This window comes from Callithrix jacchus, chromosome 1 (genome assembly GCF_049354715.1).
Source record: "Callithrix jacchus isolate 240 chromosome 1, calJac240_pri, whole genome shotgun sequence".
Lineage (NCBI taxonomy): Eukaryota > Metazoa > Chordata > Mammalia > Primates > Cebidae > Callithrix > Callithrix jacchus.
The window spans coordinates 176,090,638-176,111,354 of NC_133502.1; the positions used below are offsets into that span (position 1 = coordinate 176,090,638).

General features: G+C 49.4%; 1 protein-coding gene across 16 annotated transcripts in view; it reads left to right on the forward strand.

Annotated features, from left to right (window-relative positions):
- The window catches only part of LRSAM1 (leucine rich repeat and sterile alpha motif containing 1), a 46,988-nt gene that overhangs the window by 12,879 nt on the left and 13,392 nt on the right, over positions 1-20,717 (forward strand). For 9 of the 16 annotated variants that reach the window (XM_035258173.3, XM_035258197.3, XM_078327572.1 and 6 more), the window contains 9 exons: positions 3,666-3,756; positions 8,323-8,450; positions 11,431-11,460; positions 12,198-12,320; positions 12,657-12,796; positions 14,034-14,078; positions 15,408-15,478; positions 16,730-16,829; positions 18,705-18,792. In XM_035258173.3, the coding sequence (XP_035114064.1) occupies positions 3,666-3,756; positions 8,323-8,450; positions 11,431-11,460; positions 12,198-12,320; positions 12,657-12,796; positions 14,034-14,078; positions 15,408-15,478; positions 16,730-16,829; positions 18,705-18,792 (816 nt within the window). The remainder of the gene's footprint in view (positions 1-3,665; positions 3,757-8,322; positions 8,451-11,430; positions 11,461-12,197; positions 12,321-12,656; positions 12,797-14,033; positions 14,079-15,407; positions 15,479-16,729; positions 16,830-18,704; positions 18,793-20,717) is intronic. The other 7 variants (XM_035258184.3, XM_078327590.1, XM_035258177.3 and 4 more) reach the window with 1 other exon arrangement.

Consider the following 20,717-nt stretch of genomic DNA (forward strand, 5'->3'; position numbering starts at 1 on the left):
ATGGGGGTTGCGGGGGAGTGGCTGGGGGTACGGAGGTGTTTAGGATTTCCACATATGAACTGGGGAGGGGGACACAGGTCAGCCCATGACAGACACTGACAGGGACAGCTGCTCAGGAAAGGTGGCTCTGACGCTCATGCTGATGAGGTGGCTCATATTTATCTGTTGCTTTCTAAGGCTGGGCATGACCTGGAATCGCTCCCTGAATCCTCACAGAAGTTTTGTGAGGCAAATACTGTTGTGCCACCTTGTAAATGAAGAAACTGAGGCACAGGCAGTTTAAGAAATTTGCCCAAGGGCCACGCAGTCAGTGACAGCAGAGATGGTTGTAACCAGACCATCTGAAGCTGATGCCTGTGCTCCCCACCCCTGGGCCACTCGGCATCTGGAACAGGGACTTCTCCATTCATGGTGACATGCAGTCTGGCAGCATTCCAGAGTGGCCTGGGGTAGACCCCTCTCTCAGCCAGCCCAGCCTGCCAAGCAGAGGCATCTGTGTCGGAGCAGGCAGGTGAGCACAGACAGCGGAGGAAGGGCTGACCTCAGCAGCTGGGGCCCTCCTACTTGAGGAAGGGCTGGCTGAGGAGACAGGTCAACACGACTTGTCCTCTCTGCTACCCCTGGAACTCTGCAGTGATGGAAATGTTCAGGGACTGTGCTATCCAGAGCAACAGCTAGCCATGTGTGCCTGCGGAGCACCTGGAACATGGCTTGTGTGTTCAGCCAGGAACTGAAAGTTTGATTTCATCGAATTTTAATTAATTTATATTTAAATAGCCATGGGTCCTTAGTGGCTACCATTTTAGACAACACAGCACAGAGCACATGTTCGCAATCCTGAAACCATCCTTAGACATCTGTTGCAAGCTCTGGACACTTCAATCTTTTTTTTTTTCTTTGAGACTGGGTCTTATGCTGTCACCCAGGCTGGAGTGCAGTGATGCAATCATAGCTCACTGCAGCCTCAAACTCCTGGGCTTAAAAGAGATCCTCCTCCTCAGTCTCCCAAGAAACCGGGACCACAGGTGTGCCCCACCACACTTAGCTAATTTTTTTATTTTTTTGTAGAGATGAGGTTCATTGTGTTGCCCAGGCTGGTCTCAATATCTTGGGCTCAAGCAATTGTCCCACCTTGGCCTCCCAAGTAGGTGGAATTACAGGCGTGAGCCACCACTCCCAACCTGGACACTTCATTTTATTTTGATTCCTTTAAAAAAAAAAATCTTTTGAGTTTCTTGGTGGCTCCTCAGACAAACCTTTTTTTTTTTTTTTTGAGAAGGACTCTCACTCTGTCTGCAGGCTGGAGTACAGTGGCACAATCTCTGCTCACTGCAACCTCCCACTCCCTGGTTCAAGTGATTCTCCTGCCTTAGACTCCTGAGTAGCTGGGATTACAGGCACGTGCCACCACACCCAGCTAACTTTTTTGTATTTTTAGTAGAAATGGGGTTTCACCATGTTGGCTAGGATGGTCTCAATCTCCTGACCTTACGATCCGCCCGCCTCGGCCTCCCAAAGTGCTGGGATTACAGGTGTGAGCCACTGCGCCTGGCTCAAACAAACCTTCTTTTAGGATGAGAGAACCATTCTGAGCTCATGCTGTCCTATGGGCAGGGTCTTGAGGTATCACACACGTCACCCACCCAACAGCATGCCAGGATGGTAACACTGCCTGTTTGGCTATGAGGGGACCACAGCCCCACAACACTAAGGGGCCCACATGCAATGGCTGGATCTGAAGCCAGGGTGGTGTCTTTGGCACAGCAATGTCCAGTCGCTGCTCCTGCTGCCCACAATGAGAATGCTATATGATCTGTGCAGCCAACACGGCCACCCCCGCCACTTGTAGCTGCTGGGCCCTTGAAATGTGGTGACTGCAACCAACCATGGACCCAAACTTTAAATCTGATTTATTTTCAGTTAATTAAAATGTAACCATAAATGGTCACACATGGCTTGTAGCCAGCGTCCATGCCCTTAAGTCACCACGTCTTACTGATGGTGACTAAGCATCCATGTGGGGTTCATTTGCTCCAGATTGGGTGTCCAGCATGGGGTTTTCTGCTGTCGGGCCCTCAGCATCTGCGTAGTGAGTTCCTCTTCCCTGGGGTGGTCTCCGTCTCTGCTGTGCAGATGTGTTCACTCAGCACCCAACATATGAGGGCTGTGCTGGCCAGGGCTGGAGGCTGGAGCCACCCTTCTCAGCCAGCCACTTGCGCTACAGCAAAATCAGAGCTTCCCAGGCCTTCTCCTTTTCCAGGACTCCCCTGACACCCAGGCATAGAGGATATCCATGCCTGCCTGCACTCAGTGAGATCAGAGGTTGGCAGGGGGAGACTGGGTCCAACATAACTCAACCACAGAGGGGGCAGTTCTGTGGGTGTGAGCTGAGGCCCCTGCTTCCTGGGCTTCATAAACATGGAGGCATCTGCATGTGTGTGCCCACAAACTTTTGTCATTACATAATTAAAAAGTCATATTGTATATTGTAAAAAAAAAAAAAAATGGAAACATTAAGAAACATTTCGGCCAGGCACGGTGGCTCAAGCTTGTAATCCTAGCACTTTGGGAGGATGAGGTGGGTGGATTATGAGGTAGGAGGACGAGGTGAGGTCAGGACTTCGAGACCAGCCTGGCCAACATAATAAAACCCCACCTCTACTAAAAATACAAAAATTAGCTGGGCATGGTGGCATGTGCCTATAGTCCCAGCTACTTGGGAGGCTGAGGCAGAAGATTTGCTTGAACCTGGGAGGCGGAGGTTGCAGTGAGCCGAGAACACACCACCGCATTCCAGCCTGGCCCACAGAGTGAGACTCCATCTCAAAAACAAAAATAAATAAATAACATCTAATGTAGCTAGTAACCCCGAATCTCCTTTTAGTGGAATCTATTTTGACTTTGATACATATTCCTCCAAATTTTTTCTATAAAATATTAATGTAAAAGTATATGAATATATCATCTAATAAAGGAAAAAGGAAGAATCATATTCTTTTTTTTTTAAATAAAAATGGGGGGGGTCTCATTATGTTGCTCAGGTTGGTCTCGAACTCCTGGGCTGAAGTGATCCTCCCACCTTTCCCTCTCAAAAGTGCTGGAATTACAGGCATGAGCCACCACACTCAGCCAGTGGAATCATGTTCTGTATGCTCTCCTATAATTTCCTTTTTTTCACTCACTTATGTATTTATTTAAAGTAAACTGAGAGGCCTGGTTTATGACTCACACCTGTAATTCCAGCACTTTGGGAGGCAGGTGAATTGCTTGAGCCAAGGACTTTGAGACCAGCCTGGGCAATATAGCAGGACCTTATCTCTACAAAAAATTTAAAAATTAGCCAGGCATGGTGGCATGTGCCTAAAGTCCTCAGCTATTCGGGAGGCTGAGGTGGGAGGATCACTTAAACCTGGGGAGGTCAAGGCTGCAGTGGTCGAGCCAGCCTGGGCAACGGGAGTGAGACCCTTGTCTCAGAAAAATTAAAAAAAAAGTGATCTGAGTGTTTGCTGCCTGCCTGCAGCCATCCCGGGTACTGGGAACGCTGCTGCCGTGCCTGCTGGTTAGAGAGGACAGACAACACACAAATTGATAAGGAAATCAGGCAGTCTCTGGTTGTGCTGGTGAAGTGAATGGTATGGTAGAGCGATTTCCCCTTGTGTCTGCAGATGCTGAGCCTCGACGCCTCCACCATGGTCTACCCGCCGCCAGAGGTGTGTAGCGCCGGCACCGCAGCCATCCTGCAGTTCCTCTGCAAAGGTAAAGCCAAACCATTGCCTCCTCCCCACACTGAGGAACCATGACCCCACAGTCACCCTGTCCCAACCCAGGCTGGGGGACGGCAGAGACAGAAATGGCCATAGTGCCTATCTGCTTGCAGTTCGAGGTCTGGCAAAACAGATGATTACACGGGGAAATAGTTAGAGACTGGTTATGAGAGTACAGTGGTGCGGCTGATGCAGGTTGGAGCCATGGGGAAGGCCTGTCTGAGAGTGTGGCTCTGCTGACATGGAGACGTGGTTAGGACTTAGAAAAGGCAGAAGGCTGTTCCAACAGGAGGGAAGGGCCTTGATGGGAAGTTTAACAGGGAGGGCCGGTGTAGCTGGAGTGAGGAAGCAGAGAGAAGAGAGACGGGGGAAGCCAGAGACAGTGCCCAGGCCCAGTGTCCAGTGGGAGAGCATGTGATCAGTCATTAGGCTGCAGAGAGGAGAAGGGGTTGGAGGAGGAGAGAAAGAGTGCAGGACAGGACAGGGGACCAGTTAGGGGCTGTCAGGGCCATGCAGGAGAGAGACCACAGCAGAAGGAGCTAACACCGGAGCCAGCGCTGGCTGGAGGTGAGGAGGAGAGCAGGATGCCCGTCAGGCTGGAAGTTCTTAGTGGTTCAGGGCACCTATGGGACTTTCAGAATGCAGCCAAGACACACATGCCTATGGTGACCTGACTTACCATGGCCATTGCAAAGCCGTAGGGAAGGATGGTCTTTTCAGTAGCTGATCCTGGATCAATTGGATGTCCCTGTGGGAAAAATGAACTTTAACCTCTTCTTTAAACAGGGGACAGGCAGTACTCATCATAAAAAATTGGTACATTAGATTTAATTAAGGCCAGACATGGTATCTTGCACCTGTAATTCCAGCACTTTGGGAGGCTGAGGCAGGAGGATCTCTTGAGCCCAGGAGTTTGAGACCAGCCTAGGAAACATGGTGAAACCCTGTCTCTACAAAAAATATAAAAATTAGCCGTGGTGACATGTACCTGTGTTCTCAGCTATTTGAGAGGCTGAGGTGGAAGGATTGTTTCATCCTGAGCTGTGATCATGCCACTGCCCTCCATCCTGGAGCAAGATTCCAACAAAGCGATACCCTATCTCAAATAAATAAATAAATAAATGGTTTAATTAAAATCAAAATTTCTTAGCTGTGCATGGTGGCTCACCCCTGTAATCCCAGCACTTTGGGAGCCTGAGGTGGGCAGATCACCAGGTCAAGAGATTGAGAACATCCTGGTTGACATGGGTAAACCTCGTCTCTACTAAAAATGTAAAAATTAGCTGGGCATGATGGTATGCGCCTGTAGCCCCAGCTACTCAGGAGGCTGAGGCAGGAGAATCACTTGAACCCAGGAGGTACTGGTTGCAGTGAGCTGAGATTGCGCCACTGCACTCCAGCCTGGCAACAGAATGAGACTCCATCTCAAAAAAAAAAAAAAAAGAAATCGGCTGGGCGAGGTGGCTCACGCCTGTAATCCTATCACTTTGGGAGGCCGAGGTGGGTGGATCACCTGAGATCGGGAGTTCAAGACCAGCTTAGCCATCATGGTGAAACCACATCTTTAAAAATAAATAAATAAATAAAAATAACTTTAAAAAATCAAAATTTCTCTTCCTCAAAAGGTACCATTTAGGGAAAGAAAAGAAAAGCCATAAAGTTCGAGATGATATTTATAATACATATAATATACAACAGAGGACTGGTGTCTGGACTATAAACAGAGATCCTACAGATCCATGAGGAAAGGACATTAGTAAAAGACTTGACTAAGAATTTTACAAAAGAGAATATCCACACAGTGGCTCACGCCTGTAATCCCAGCACTTTGGGAGGCTGAGGTGGGTGGATCACGAGGTCAAGAGATCGAGACCATCCTGGTCAACATGGTGAAACCCCGTCTCTACTAAAAATACAAAAAATTAGCTGGGCATGGTGGCGCGTGCCTGTAATCCCAGCTACTCAGGAGGCTGAGGCAGGAGAATTGCCTGAACCCGGGAGGCAGAGGTTGTGGTGAGCCGAGATCGCGCCATTGCACTCCAGCCTGGGTAACAAGAGCGAAACTCCATCTCAAAGAAAAAAACAAAAAACAAAAAAACGAACTTCCTGCTGACAAGTCAACCAGAAATAAAAAACAAAAAATAAAATGGCCAAAATTGAACTGTCAATACCAAGAATTAGTAAAGTTGTGGGAGCAACAGGAACTTCCATATACTGTGAGTGGGAGTATAAATTGAAAATTACCTTAAAAATTACTCTCAATATCTACTCAAGCTGAACATTCAGATGTCCTATGGCCCATAAGTTCCATTCCCAACTATATGCCTGTATTAGTCTATCCTCACACTGCTATTAAGAAATTACCAATTTTTTTTGAGACGGAGTCTCGCTCTTTCACCCAGGCTGGAGTGAACCAAGGCTCACTGCAACCTCCGCCTCCTGGGTTCAAGCAATTCTCCTGCCTCAGCCTCCTGAGTAACTGGGATTACAGGTGTCTGCCACTACACCCGGCTAATTTTTGTATTTTCAGTAGAGACAGGTTTCACTGTGTTAGTAAGGCTGATCTCGAATTCCTGACCTCAGGTGATCCACCTGCCTCGGCCTCCCAAAGTGCTGGGATTACAGGTGTGAGCCACCGGTCCTGTAGAATTCCCAATTCTATAAAGAAATTCTTTATAAAGAAAAGAGGTTTAATTGGCTCACAGTTTTACATGGCTGGGAGGCCTCAGGAAACTTACAATCATGGTGGAATGCACCTCTTCATAGGGCAGCAGGAGAGAGAATGAGTGCCAAATGAAGGGGGAAGCCCCTTACAAAACCATCAGATCTCATGTGAACTCACCCACCACCATGAGAATAGCATGGGGGAACCATCCCCATGATCTGATTACCTCCCATGAGGTCCCGCCCCCAAGACATGAGGATTACAATTCCAGATGAGATTTAGGTGTGAACACAGAGCCAGACCGTATCAATGCCCAACAGAAATGCATATGAATAAATGCCAAAAGCCATGTGCAAAAGCGTTCATAGCAGCACTATTTATATCAGTCCAAAGTGGAAACAGTTCTAATGTCCCTCAGGAGTAGAATGGATAACTAAACTGTTTTATACTCATATGTGGATACCACACAGCGTCTGGAAAGAATGAACCATTGCTCCTTGCAACAACCTGGATGAATCTCACAAACAATGTGGAGTGCGAGGAGCCAGACACAAAGTAGTATGTTCTCCTGTTAGTTACCACAGAGCTCTGAACCAGCGCTAGTCATGAGCGTGTGCTCACCTTTAAACATTCATCAAGCTGTGCCTGAAGATTCTGTGCTCTTGGCTAGCCCAAAGGCAGCGAGTTACCTCAGCTGATTACTCACAGTCAGTTACAGATTGAAGTCCTTGTTCTACTCTTTCCCCATGGCTCACTGCTACACTTGACTAATCTTTAAAAAAAGAGAGATTTTATGCTCTTTTCTGTATGTATGTTATATTTTAGTTTAAAAGAAAGCGGTGGGGGGCAGCTACAATCATAGCCACCAGGCCACATCATAGCCACCAGGCCACACATCTGCAAATTAGAGTCTTCGAGCAGCAGGCGATTCCAGGGTACACTCTGATCAATGGCTAAGCTAGACCAAAGCCTTTATTTTCTTTAAAAAAATTTTGGATCTGGACAAGGTGGCTCGCGCCTGTAATCCCAACATTTTGGGAGCCAAGGCGGGTGGATTGCTTGAGCTCAGGAGTTAAACATGGGCAACGTGGCAAAACCTCATCTCAACAAAAAATGCAAAAATTAGCCCAGCATGGTGACACATGCCTGTAGTACCAGCTGCTCAGGGGGCTTAGGTGGAAAGATCACTTGAGCCCAAGAGGTGGAGGTTGCAGTGAGCCAAAATCTCACCACTGCACTCCAGCCTGGGTGACAGACTGAGACCTTGTGTTAAAAAAAAGAAAGATTTTGGCCAGTGCAGTGGCTGTTGCCTGTAATCCCAGCACTTTGGGAGGCCAAGGCAGGTGGACCACCTGAGATCAAGAGTACAAGACCATCCTGGCCAACATACAAAAATTAGCTGGGCGTGGTGGCGGGATCTGTAATTCCAACTACTCCAGACACTGAGGCAGGAGAATTGCTTGAACTCAGGAGGCGGAGGTTGCAGTGAACTGAAATTGCACCACTGCACTCCAGCCTGGACAACAGAGTGAGACTCCATCTAAAAAAAAAAAGAAAGAAAAAAATTAAAAAGAAGAAAAACGTTCTCTTTGTCAGGACCCAGGTTTCATTTCTTATCTCAGCCTTTTTCATTACCTCATTCTCACTTGGATGGTAAAGAGGTGGAAGGCCTATGTGGCACCCATTGACTCACTCCACTGCCATTTACTGAGCACCTGCTACATTCCAGGCCCAGGGCTAGGACTGGTGAAAAACACAGTGCGCCCAGGCTAGGGAAGAGGAGAGCAGTGGCTGAGTCGGGGCAGGGCAGGCTGCCCAGCGGTAGGAGGAAGTGTATCTGGGTACCTCGGCTGTCTCCTCCCTCCTGGGCAGCTTGTGTCCCATCTCTTACAGAGTCGGGGCTAGAATACTACCCTCCTTCTCAGTACCTGCTGCCAGTTCTAGAGCAAGATGGAACCAACTCTCGGGACAGCCCTGATGGGCCCACAGACAGAGTCTCAAGGGAGGAAGTAGAGTGGCAGGTAAGACAAGCCAGCCTGCTGCACACGTGCGTGCGTGCGTGCGTGCGTGTGTGTGTGCGTGCGTGTGTGTGTTGAGGAAGCTGGGAATGGGAGGGGCTGGTTCAGAGCTGTAGCTCCCAGATTCTTCCATGGAACTAGAACTGGCCTCCCAATGAGCTGAACTACTTTTTCAAGCCTGCTGTGGCAGCCTCACCCCACCAGCTTGCCAACCACAAGCTGTCCCCTGCTGCTGTTTCCTGAACTAACCACCATTGTTCCCTCATCAAGGCCTTTGAACAAGCTGCTCCCTCTGTCTGGAATATCCCCACTCACTTGTCTTATCCTCTTTTTTTTTTCTTTATTTGGGATGGTCTCGCTCTGTTGCCCAGGCTGGAGTGCAATGGCATGATCATAGCTCACTGCAGCCTCAGCTTCCCAGGCTCAAGTGATCCTCCCACCTCAGCCTCCCAAAGTGCTGGGATTATAGGTGTGAGCCACCATACTCGGCCTCCTTCAGTTCTCAGTTTAAACTTATATCCTCTGAGAAGCTCCAACCCAGGTCAGGTCTCCTGTTGTCTGTCCTCAGAGTGCCCTGTACAGTTTCTTGGTAGCACTCATCACAGAGCTAAATTGATGAAGAGCTGTACAGGAAATGATCTAATGTCTGTCTCCCCCTCCTGAACCTTGGTGAAAGAATAGGGATTATGTCTGTAATGTTCATTGTTATCTCTCAGCAAATACTTCTGGACCAAATGCCACTCACTGTCCAGGACACCCCCACCCCACCCCGCCCATGCTCTGGGTCTAACGAAGGAGTCAGAAAGGCACATGTGTTAACACCAGTGATAGGTTGGCCCCATCAGGTCCTGTGAGCTAACACAGGATGACACAGAGGAGGAGGCTCAAAGGGTTTGCCACATTAGCTTGGGTGCACCCTCTGCCCCATCCCCAAGGCTCACGATCCAGGGTCCTTGGCTGGCTGGTAGATGGGGAGGCCATCACCAGGTGGGAGTGCCAGCTGCTGGGCATTTGTCTTCATATCTTCTAGTGACTCTTAATCTCTGGTTCCTAGATGCTACCCTTTCCCATTTTCCACTGCTGCTGGGAATGCATTTGGGATTTTTACTTATTTATTTATTTTTGATAGTTCAGCAAAAATTAGAGGAAGGAGAAGGCTGTATGGGAAATGGTGCCAATTTATGTTCTCAGGAAATATTTGCAATACACACACATGCTAAAGGATTCATAGACTGAGCATAGGAAGAACTCTTTCAAATCAATAAGAAGAAAACCATCCCAGTAGAAAAAACATTGGGAGGCCAAAGCAGGTGGATCGTTTGAGACCAGCCTGGTCAAATAGCATAACCCTGTCTCTACTGAAAATGCAAAAGTTAGCCAGGCATGGTGGCATGCACCTGTAATCCCAGCTACTCAGGGACTGAGGCGCAAGAATCACTTGAACCCAAGAGGCGGAGGTTGCAGTGAGCTAAGATCGCGCCACTGCATTCCAGCCTGGGAGACAGAGCAAGAATCTGGCCAACACAGTGAAACCCCATCTCTACTAAAAAAAAATGCCGTGTGTGATGGTGAGTACCTGTAGTCCAGCTACTCGGGAGGCTAAGGCCAGGTGCAATGGCTCATGCCTGTAATCCCAGCACTTTGGGAGGCTGAGGCGGGTGGATCACGAGGTCAAGAGATCGAGACCATCCTGGTCAACATGGTGAAACCCCGTCTCTACTAAAAATACAAAAAAAATTAGCTGGGCATGGTGGCGTGTGCCTGTAATCCCAGCTACTCAGGAGGCTGAGGCAGGAGAATTGCCTGAACCCAGGAGGTGGAGGCTGCAGTGAGCCGAGATCGCGCCATTGCACTCCAGCCTGGGTAACAAGAAACTCTGTCTCAAAAAAAAAAAGAAGGATCATTCAAAAAGTTCTTGTGTGCCAGGCTCAGTGGCATACGCCTGTAATTCCAGCACTGTGGGAGGCTGAGTCGGGCGGATACTTGAGCTCAGGAGTTCAAGACTATCCTGGGTAACATAGCAAGACCTTGTCTCTAACAAAAATACAAAAAATTAGCCAGGCATGGTGGTGCATACCTGTCGTCTCAACTACTTAGGAGGCTGAGGTGGGAGGATCACTAGAGCCCAGGAGGTCAAGGCTGCAGTGAGCTGAGATCATGCCACTGTACACCAGCGTGGGTGACAGAGTGAGGCTCCATCTAAAAAAAAAATTAAAATAACTTGTATTATTGATGTTTAATTACAGAAGTAATTCCTGCTGCTCGTTATAAATTTTAACAAACACTAAGTGGATGTCAGCCTTCCCACTGTGCACTTCCATTGCCTGGAGATAGTTATCATTGACTGATCAACGACTGTCCTTCCTTTGACTCAATACCTACACACATATGCTCAGAGTTGAGTTTTCTTGATGATGTTTTTGTAAAAGCAGAATCATGCTACCCACAAGGGGTCACACACATTCACCCTGTTGACAGTTGTGTAATGGTCCACTGAATAGATGCACCATGACTGATGGACAGATGTTGATATACGTTATTTCCCGTGTTTTTGCTCTTTTGAATAATTCTGCAGGAAGTTGTACCGACATCTTTGTGCATTGTGAGTATTTTGGTGGACTGGAGCTGGGTGCTGTAGGTGTGTTACACAGACATCCGTGGGCATCACATATCCCATTTCCTGCTCTGCTCTTGAGCTCAGTCCCTGCTCAGTGCTAGATTCCAGAACTGTCCTGAAGAGCTCCCTGCTATGGTGCTACACACACAGTGGCATCCCAGGGGTACTAACCAGCTGTCCCCTGGAACCACCCGGTGCCCTTGATCAATACTGATCCCCTCATCCCTCCACCCCGCCTTTCTGAGGCAGTGGTCTGGGATGGGCCAGAGTCTGTATAATGTCAGGCCACCCGGGGTTCCTGGGGCCCATGCCAGTGAGAACCACTACTGCCACCCGCTCTTGACTACTGTCTTTTTTCCCTCCCAGAACAGGTTCTCAGACTATGAGAAGAGGAAGGTAAGAAAACGCCTTTACTCTTCTGTCACTCTTTTCTCATTAAAGATCTCAACTCATCAAATATTTGAGAAAATGACTTCTTCCCAGCTCAGAATTAGAGGTCACAGTAATGCCTTCCTCCCACAAGCACAGTCTGCTGCATCCTGATGTGCCTCCAGTGGGTGGTAGAGCATCCGTGTGACGGGCGCAGAGACTGAAGCTCAGAGGGGTTGAGCCCAGCACCGAGCTCTAAACCACCAGCCTCTGCCTGTGAACAGCTTGTTTTATTTCATTTGGGCCCCGGAAGGACGGGAGTGGGGGTTGCTCAGCCTGAAGACCTGCAGCCTGCACCGTCAGTGTTGAGGGGTTGATTCCGCCCACTTCTTTTTTTTTTTGAGATCGAGTTTTGCTCTTGTTGCCCGGGCTGGAGTGCTGGAGTGCAGTGGTGCAATTTCAGCTCACTGCAACCTCCACCTTCCAGATTCAAGCGATTCTCCTGCCTCAGCCTCCCAAGTAGCTGGGATTACAGGCATGCACCACCATGCCTGGCTAATTTTGTGTTTTTAATAGAGACAGGGTTTCACCATGTTGGCCAGGATGGTTTCAAACCCCTGACTTCAGGTAATCCATCCACCTCAGCCTTCCAAAGTACTAGGATTACAGGCATGAGTCACCGCACCTGGCCAATTCCCCCTACTTCTATGTCCTAACTCCCCCAGGGCCTGTGCTGACAGTCACTGAGGATCTGTGTCTTGCAGGAACAGAAGATGCTGGAGAAGCTCGAGTTTGAACGGCGCCTGGAACTGGGGCAGCGGGAGCATGCCCAGCTCCTTCAGCAGAGCAGCAGCCAGAAGGATGAGATCCTTCAGACAGTCAAGGAGGTTTGTGAGCTGCCTGCTGGGGCCCAGCCTAATTGCATCCCCCAGCCAGTGGCTTCCTGTCTCTGAACGAGGTCCCTGGGATGTGGAAAGGCAGTGGGATGAAGCTGTCACTTCCTTCCATCTGTTGGCACCTAGGATGGCCTTTACAGATCACCTAGACCAGCCTCCCCATATGCACATGGACACTCTGAGACTTAGTGGGAGGAGCTGGCCGAAGGTCACATAGAAAGGACTGGCAAGGCAGGGTAGGAAAGCCAGCCTCCTAACCCCAGTCAGTACCCCTTGGGGCATCTGAATGGGGTCCCAGGGGCTCAGGACCCCTGCCCCCTGCTGCAGGAGCAGTTCCGACTGGAGCAGGGCCTGAGTGAGCGCCAGCGCCACCTCGACGCAGAGCGGCAGCGGCTGCAGGAGCAGCTGAAGCAGACAGAGCGGAACATCTCCAGCCGGATCCAGAAGCTGCTACAGGAGAATCAGAGGTCGGGCTCTGGTCCTCAGCCCCACCCCAGAGTTTTTCCCCCTGTGCAGTTCCCTGAGGAGCCAGGAGGAGCGAGTTTCTCCCTCACCACCTCTGCTCTTGCCCCAGGCCTACCCCTGTCAGGATCCAGTCTGAGTACTTCAATTGGCACCAGTGTACAGAGAAAAGCATCTGACACAGGCATTACAAAGTCTGGTTTTTTGTCATGAAACTGCTACAGACTGGACCTGTGGCCTCGGGCAAGTGTTTCCCCACTGGGCCCCAAGCTTCCCGTCTGTAAAGTGAGTGGGTTTGACAAGATAGCTGGGATCACATCCTGCTCCAATATTTTGGCTTCTACATAACCCATTGTACTGAGGTCAGCTATTTACCTATAGTGAGATTTGCCTTAACACACCCTGTTCAAGGTAGGAGCTACTAAGAGCAGATCTTGATGGGACTGGGGAGAAGTGGCGCCAGAGAGATCTCAAGAAACCTGAGAAGTCTATCGAGGGGGTCCATTGCAGGAAGATTCCACAAACAGCCTCTAGCCACGTGCCTTGCTACCTCCAGGCCTCCTTTTTCTAACCTTGAATCACTTGTTCTTCCATCACCTGTCAATTTCCAAGTACCTTTGTGAGTTCAGGAAACCAGTCACTTGTTGGGTGCTTATGTGCCAAGCTCATTACGTCTATTTCCTCATTTACTCTTTACAAATACACCAAGAAGCTGGATTGGTTTTGTTTTGTTTTCTTTTGCTTTGCTTTGCTTTGCTTTGCTTGAGACCAAGTCTCTCTCTGTCACCCAGGCTGGAGTGTAGTGGTGTAATCTTGGCTCACTGCAACCTCTGCCTCCCGGGTTCAAGTAATTGTCTTGCCTCAGACTCCCGAGGAGCTGGGACTACAGGCTTGTGCCACCACGCCTGGCTAATTTCTGTAGAGACAGGATTTATCCATGTTGACTGGGCTGATCTCCACCCCCTGGCCTCAAGTGATCCATCCGCTTCAGCCTCCCAAAGTGGCGAGATTACAGGTTTAAGCCACCGTGCCCAGCTGAGTTTTTTTTATTCTTCTAATTTCATAAGTGAGGAAACGTGGGACTTGAGTGGTTTCAGTAACTGGCTAAGAACCCAGAGCTCCTAGGTGGTGGAGCTAAGGTGCCCACAGCCCAGTTCCTAAGCCCCTCTGCACAGCTAGTGCGGCGATGCTGGAAACAGGCCTGCTCGTGACTGCTGGGACCTTTTATGATTTTCTCCACAGACAAAAGAAGAGTTCCGAGATTTTGAAATCGCTGGAAAATGAAAGGTAAATGTTCTTTCAGGGGAGGGCAGCTTTGTGGAGAGTGTCTTGTGATTCCCCAGAGATGAATGCCAGGATGTTTCCCTGAAGCTGTAAGGAGATTCACTTCCTTAGAAGATGTTTAATTACAAAGAATCATTGCCTTCAAGTTTATTTAAACGTATGTACACTCCTGAGAAACATTCAGACACGAATAAGGCTACATATATAACGTCGAACTCTATTCCTAGTATAAAAAGTTCAGGCCAGGCACAGTGGCTCATGCCAGTAATACCAACACTTTGGGAGGCCAAGTTGGGTGGATCACTTGAGGTCAGGAGTTGGAGACCAGCCTGGCCAACATGGCAAAACCCTGTCTCTACTAAAAATCAAAACTTAGCCAGGAGTGGTGGCAGGGGCCTGTGGTTCCAGCTACAAAAAAAAAAAAAAGTCAGAAAACCACATTTCCGGGAAAATTATTTAGTTACATAAATTATGTACAAAGGAATAACTTGCAGCCACTAAATGTCTCATTGAATAATATTCCTCATTAAGGGAAAACAATGTATCTTTCTTTTTTTCTGAGACAGAGTCTCACTCTGTAGCCCAGGCTAGAGTGCAGTGTTGCAATCTCCGCTCACTGCAACCTCCACCTCCCAGGTTCAAGTGATTCTGCTGCCTCAGTATCCTGAGTAGCTGGGACTACAGGCGCACTGATTTTTGTATTTTTAGTACAGAGGGAGTTTCACCATGTCGGCCAGGCTGGTCTCAAACTCCTAACCTCAATGATCCCCCGACCTTGGCCTCCCAAAGTGCTGGGATTACAGGTGTGAGCCTCCACACCTGGCCATGTGATTATTTGTGAAGGAAATATTTGAAGGACATTTTGCTAGGTGCCAGCTTACCTTCCAAAAAACATTCTGCTGGTTTACACTCCTCTCAGCAGTGTAGGGTAGGAAAGTGCCCATTTCTCCACCACCGTCACCGTCACCAGCAGTTACCAGTTTTCTTAATAACCAGCCTAGTAAATGAAAAGATTTTACTTCCTGTAGTAACCAGTAATGTTACGCATCTTTCCAGATGTTTATTGATCGCTTGAATTTCAACATTGGCTATTTACTTCTTTTGCTAATTTTCTAAGGGAGTGTCCATCTTTTTACACAAGATACTCAAACTATAGGCTAAAGGTAAACTGGGTCCCAAGGGTTCTATGTGATGCGGTAGGCATCTAGAGAGCCCATCCAGGTCTAGGTTGGCAAATCAAGAAGGCCTTCCTGGAGGAGGTGGTGCTCATCTGCTGGGATTCCCTGTTGGAAATGTTAAATTTGCTGAATGAATGGACGGATTTTCTTCTAGAATAAGAATGGAACAGTTGATGTCCATAACCCAGGAGGAGACTGAGAACCTACGGCGACGTGAGGTTGCCTGTGAGTTGTGGGATGGGGAGCTTGTGAGCACGCTGCCCTCTGGCTGGGCTGGCAGGGTGGATGGCCCACCCTCTGTTGGCCATACATGGAGGGTGCTGAGTGTTAGCCCTCGAAAGGGGTTATCAAATCCCACCATGGAGCACAGGCTGTGGGGTCAGCCTAGACGTGTATTTCGAGTTCCAGTTCAGACACCCACCATGTGATTTTAGGGACGTTACTGCTCCCCAACTTTTCCAAGCCTCAGTTTTCTTAGCTATAAAATGGAGGAAATGGGCCAGGCTTGAGGGGGCTCATGCCTGTAATCCCAGTGCTTTAGGAGGCTGAGGCTGGAAGATCACATGAAGCCAGGAGTTCAAGGCTGCAGTGAGCTATGATCACGCTATTGCACTCCAGCCTTGGTAACATAGCGAGACCCTTTCTCAAAAACAAACGAACAAACAAAAGTCCAAATGCCCCCAGATAGAGGATACTTAAATAAATGTTGACGATCCATGTGCTGTGGCACTGTGCCGTATTAGCATCCCATTAGCATATTATCATGGGGAGCGTTCGTAAAAAGTGGGAAGTGGGATGTCGTTTTCATTTTTTTCTTTTAAAATATGCATAATGTAAAATTTACCATCACTTTATTTTATTTTATTTATGTTTTGAGACAATGTCTCAATCTGTCGCCCAGGCTAGAGTACAGTGGTGTGATCTTGGCTCACTGCAACCTCTGCCTCCCAGGTTCAAGCTATTCTTGCCTCCTCCTCTGAGTAACTGGGATCACAGACGCACACCACCACTCCCGGCTAATTTTTGTATTTTTAGTAGAGATGGGGTTTTGCCACATTGGCCAGGCTTGTCTTAAACTCCTAACCTTAAGTGATCCTCCTGCCTCAGCCTCCTAAATTGCTGGTATTACAGGCATGAGCCCCCATGTCTGGCCTATTTTCATTTTTTTAAATTCACAAATATGCATAAAGATTGACTAGAAGAATATGTATCAAAATGGAATAATATTTCTGGATGACAAGATCACAGAAGGTTTTTGTGTGTGCTATTCAGTGCTTTACAGTTAGCCTCCCAAGCATAAGTTGCTTTTATAGTTAAAAAGAACAAAGGGTTTTTTGAGGTGACTCTCAGGTGGGTAACCAGGTGAGGCCTCAAGGCCTATTCCTCAGTTCCTGTGGAAATCCCTGCTGCATCCCTGCCCAGGCGCCCCAGGAGCAGCGCCCCCACTGAGGCTGTCCCCACCCCATGTTCCCGCAGCCGCCATGCAGCAGATGCTGACTGAGCGCTGTAAGAACCGGCTCATGCAGATGGCCTACGAATCTCAGAGGCAGAACTTGGCCCAGCAGGCCTGTTCCAGGTAAGGTAAGGAAGAGGAGTCCCAGGTGAGGGAGCTGGGGGAGCCAGCTAGGGGCCCAGGACCATGAGAGCTGGACGCTAAACCTCCCACTCTGGGCCACCCCAGCCTCAGCTGTGCCGTCAGGTGCAAGTGATGGCTGCTGTTCCTGAGTTTCCAGCCAGATGTATGATTCAGCGCCGGGCTGTGAGAAAGTGCTAACAGTCACTCCCATCTCTTGTGCGCTCCCTGTGTGGCAGGCACTAGGCTAAGTGATGAACCGCATTCTTGGATTGATTCTAGGAGGGACTGTGTTGTTATTATCCCCATTTTACAATCGAAACTCAGGTTCTGAGCAACTGTATAACACACCCAAGGAAGCACAGCCAGCAGGTAGCGGAGCCTGGATTCGAGCCTGGCAGAGGGGTGGGTTGTGCTCTTGATTGTGGTGGTGCACTGTCAGTCTGTCTCCAAGGACCCCTGAGGTTAGGGGTGGGATGCCCGGAGCGGTAAGTGAAGGGATTGCTTTCCTGCCTATGCCTACTCTGGATTCGGGCTCTCTGTGCTCACTGTGGTGCTGTGGGTTTGTTCGAGGTTCCACAGGCGCCCAGCAGAGCCAGTGGGGAAAACTCAGTCAGTGCTCAGGAGCCCCAAACAGACAGGACAGAAGCCCCGGATGCCCTGTTTCTTCTCCCGGATGCAGGTGACTGGCACAGCTCCCACCCTCCAGGGTACCTGAACTGTGCCAGCCTCCCCTGGGTCCCTGCAGATGTGGGAATTTCTAGCCCCTTTCCTGCTGTATGATGCTGTGCTTAGGAGTTACAAGCCCAGGGGTCAGGCAGAGCTGGATACAGGCTCCACTTCTGCTTACTAACCGCGAGGTCTCAGGCAGGTCTCTTTCCTTCACTGGGCTTCAAATTTCTTATCAGATGAATCGTAGAACCTACCTGTACAGTTGGTGGAGGATTTGATAAGTGTTAATCAGCATAATATCTAGTGCATAAAGGTCCAATACATACTTGCTATTCTCTTGAAGCAGGAACCTCACTGGAAAAAAATAATTGCTATTATTATGAAATAAAACCAAGATGGTGGCCGGACACAGTGGCTCAAGCCTGTAATCCTAGTACTTTGGGAGGCCGAGGTGGGTGGATCACCTGAGGTTGGGAGTTTGAGACCAGCCTGGCCAATGTAGCGAATCCCCGTCTCTACTAAAAATACAAAAAATTAGTCGGGCATGGCGGTGGGCGCTTGTAATCCCAGCTACTTGGGAGCTGAGGCAGGAGAATTGCTTGAACCCGGGAGGTGGAGGTTGCAGTGAGCCAAGATTGCATGGCTGCACTCCAGCCTGGTGACAGAGTGAGACTCTGTCTCAAAACAAACAAACAAACAAACAAACAAACAGAAACACACCAAGATGGTACCAAAGCATAGCACAGATATACGTGAGGCTGCAGGTTCTTGTGCCCAAATTACCCGCCTTGTCTGGAGGGCTGAGAGCTGCTCCTTGACCAGGGTGAGAATCCCACGAAGAACAGCTTTGTCACACTCCAGTGGCTCATCACCCATGGGAGGCGGGAGCTCTGCACCCAAGGAGGTGGCTGGGCAGAGGCCAGGCATCGACTTCCAGGGGTGCTATGGAGGGTATTCTGGTGGAGTGTTGGGTGAGAGGACCTGGAAGCGTCTCCCAGCTCCCAACTCGATCCCCTTCCCTCAAGGCCATGGTATTCAGACAGACTCAGTGTCTGTGCCCCATCCAGGGCCTGGCTCCCAGCAGGTGCTCCATGAGTAAGGTCCATTGAAGAAATGGATTATCTTGGTCTACTCTGAGGGGCCTGGCACATAGTAGATGCTTAGGAAACATTCCAAGAATGAATGAATTTGCTGTGTTTCTGGCAGCATGGCTGAAATGGATGAACGGTTCCAGCAGATTCTGTCATGGCAGCAAATGGATCAGAACAAAGCCATCAGCCAGATCCTGCAGGAGGTGAGCCCTTGCCCAGGGCCTGAGGGTGGGGGCTCAGGAGGGAGGCCCAGGAGCCAGGGCAGAGCACAGAGATCCACACAGAGCCCTTCCGAGACAGGGTGTGGGACCCTAGAAGTTTGTGACCATGGAAGTGTGTAGTGATTGGCCGGGCGCAGTGGCTCGTGCTTGTAATCCCAGCACTTTGGGAGGCCGATGCAGACAGATCGTGAGGTCAGGAGTTCAAGACCAGCTTCGTCAATATGGTGAAACGCCATCTCTACTAATAATACAAAAATTAGGCAGGTGATGGCGCACACCTGTAGTCCCAGCTACTCAGGAGGCTGAGGCAGGAGAATCACTTGAACCCAGGAGGTAGAGGTTGCAGTGAGCTGAGATGGCACCACTGCACTCTAGCCTGGGTGACAGAGCAAGACTCCATCTCAAAAAGAAAGAACTGTATAGTGATCAGGGTGAGGGGTGGAGAGAGGCTGAGCGGGGACCTGAGGGAAATCCACAGAAGCACCTCCATCTGCTCCCTGGGAGGCTCCCACCCCCAACCTGTGTAGGGGCTCCACTGGAAGGACTTAAGTGGCAGGAGGTGGTGGTCACCACACCATGGAGGTCAGAAGGCCACAGAAGATGCTGTGGGACCGCTGACCTCTTCTCACGTCCAGACCTGCTGCGCTGCTGTCTGCTCTTCTTCCTTCAAGGTGCTCGGGAAGTGCTTGGCAGAGCCCTTGAGTGGATGGAACGAAGGGCCCCAGGGACCTCCCCTTCAGTGTGTGTATTACTCTGTTTAGCTTTTTTTTTTTTTTTTTTGAGACAGTATTTCTCTCTTGTTGCCCAGGCTGGAGTGCAGTGACGAAATCTCAGCTCACTGCAACCACTGCCTCCTGGGTTCAAGTGATTCTCCTGCCTCAGCCTCCCAAGTAGCTGGGATTACAGGTGCCCACCGCTATGCCTGACTAATTCTTCTATTTTTAGTAGAGATGGGGTTTCATCATGTTGGCCAGGCTGATGTCAAACTCCTGACCTCAGGTGATCCACCTGCCTCAGCCTCCCAAAGTGCTGTGATTACAGGTGTGAGCCACTGCGCCCGGCCTGTTTGGCTTTTTCTTTTCTTTTCTTTTCTTTTTTTTTTTTTAAGACAAGGTCCTGCTCTTGTTGCCCAGGATAAGTGAGTGACGTGATAACAGTGCATGACAGCCTCAAATTCCTGGGCTCCAACGATCCACCTTCACCTCCTGAGTAGCTGGGACTACAGGGCCACCACGCCCAGCTAAGTTTTTTGATTTGTTGTAGAGACAGAGTCTCCCTATATTGCCCAAGCTGGTCTCAAACTCCTGGGCTCAAGCATCCTTCTGCCTCAGCCTCCAAAGTGCTGGGATTACGGGCATGAACCACTGGCCTGCTGAGTTCTTTCCCACTCCCTGTGGGACTCTTGCTGCTGCCTTCCTTCTTCCCTCACCTTTCTCCTCTGTCCTCTGCATGTTTGTCATCCCACCTTGCTCCTTCCTCCCTGACTTCAATCTCTGTTCTAAAATGGTTTGACTTAGTATCTGTAGAGCTTGTCTGAGGAAAATTCTCTATTTCTCAGAGGAGGCATCTGCCTTGTTGTTAAGTGGGGCTCGGGAGCTGGATAGGCTGGGTGTGTGTCCCAGCACCGCTGGTTCATGCCTCTGAGTGTCACTTTCCCTATCTGTGAAATGGGGCAGTAAAAGCACCACACAGTCCATGGTGGTGGAAATTCAGGGGGTGATGCTGGAAGGGCATCAAGTAGAGGCCACCGCAGTAAGCCCTTAGTATCATTTTAAGGTTTACACAAGTGAGGTGGAATCTTCTCTCTCTCTCTCAGAAACAAAACCCATACGTTAAGGTGCTTGGTACACAGCTTTTGCTTTTCCCGGGGATGGGCCTGTAGGGAAAGGTGTGGGCCTGGCCCCTGC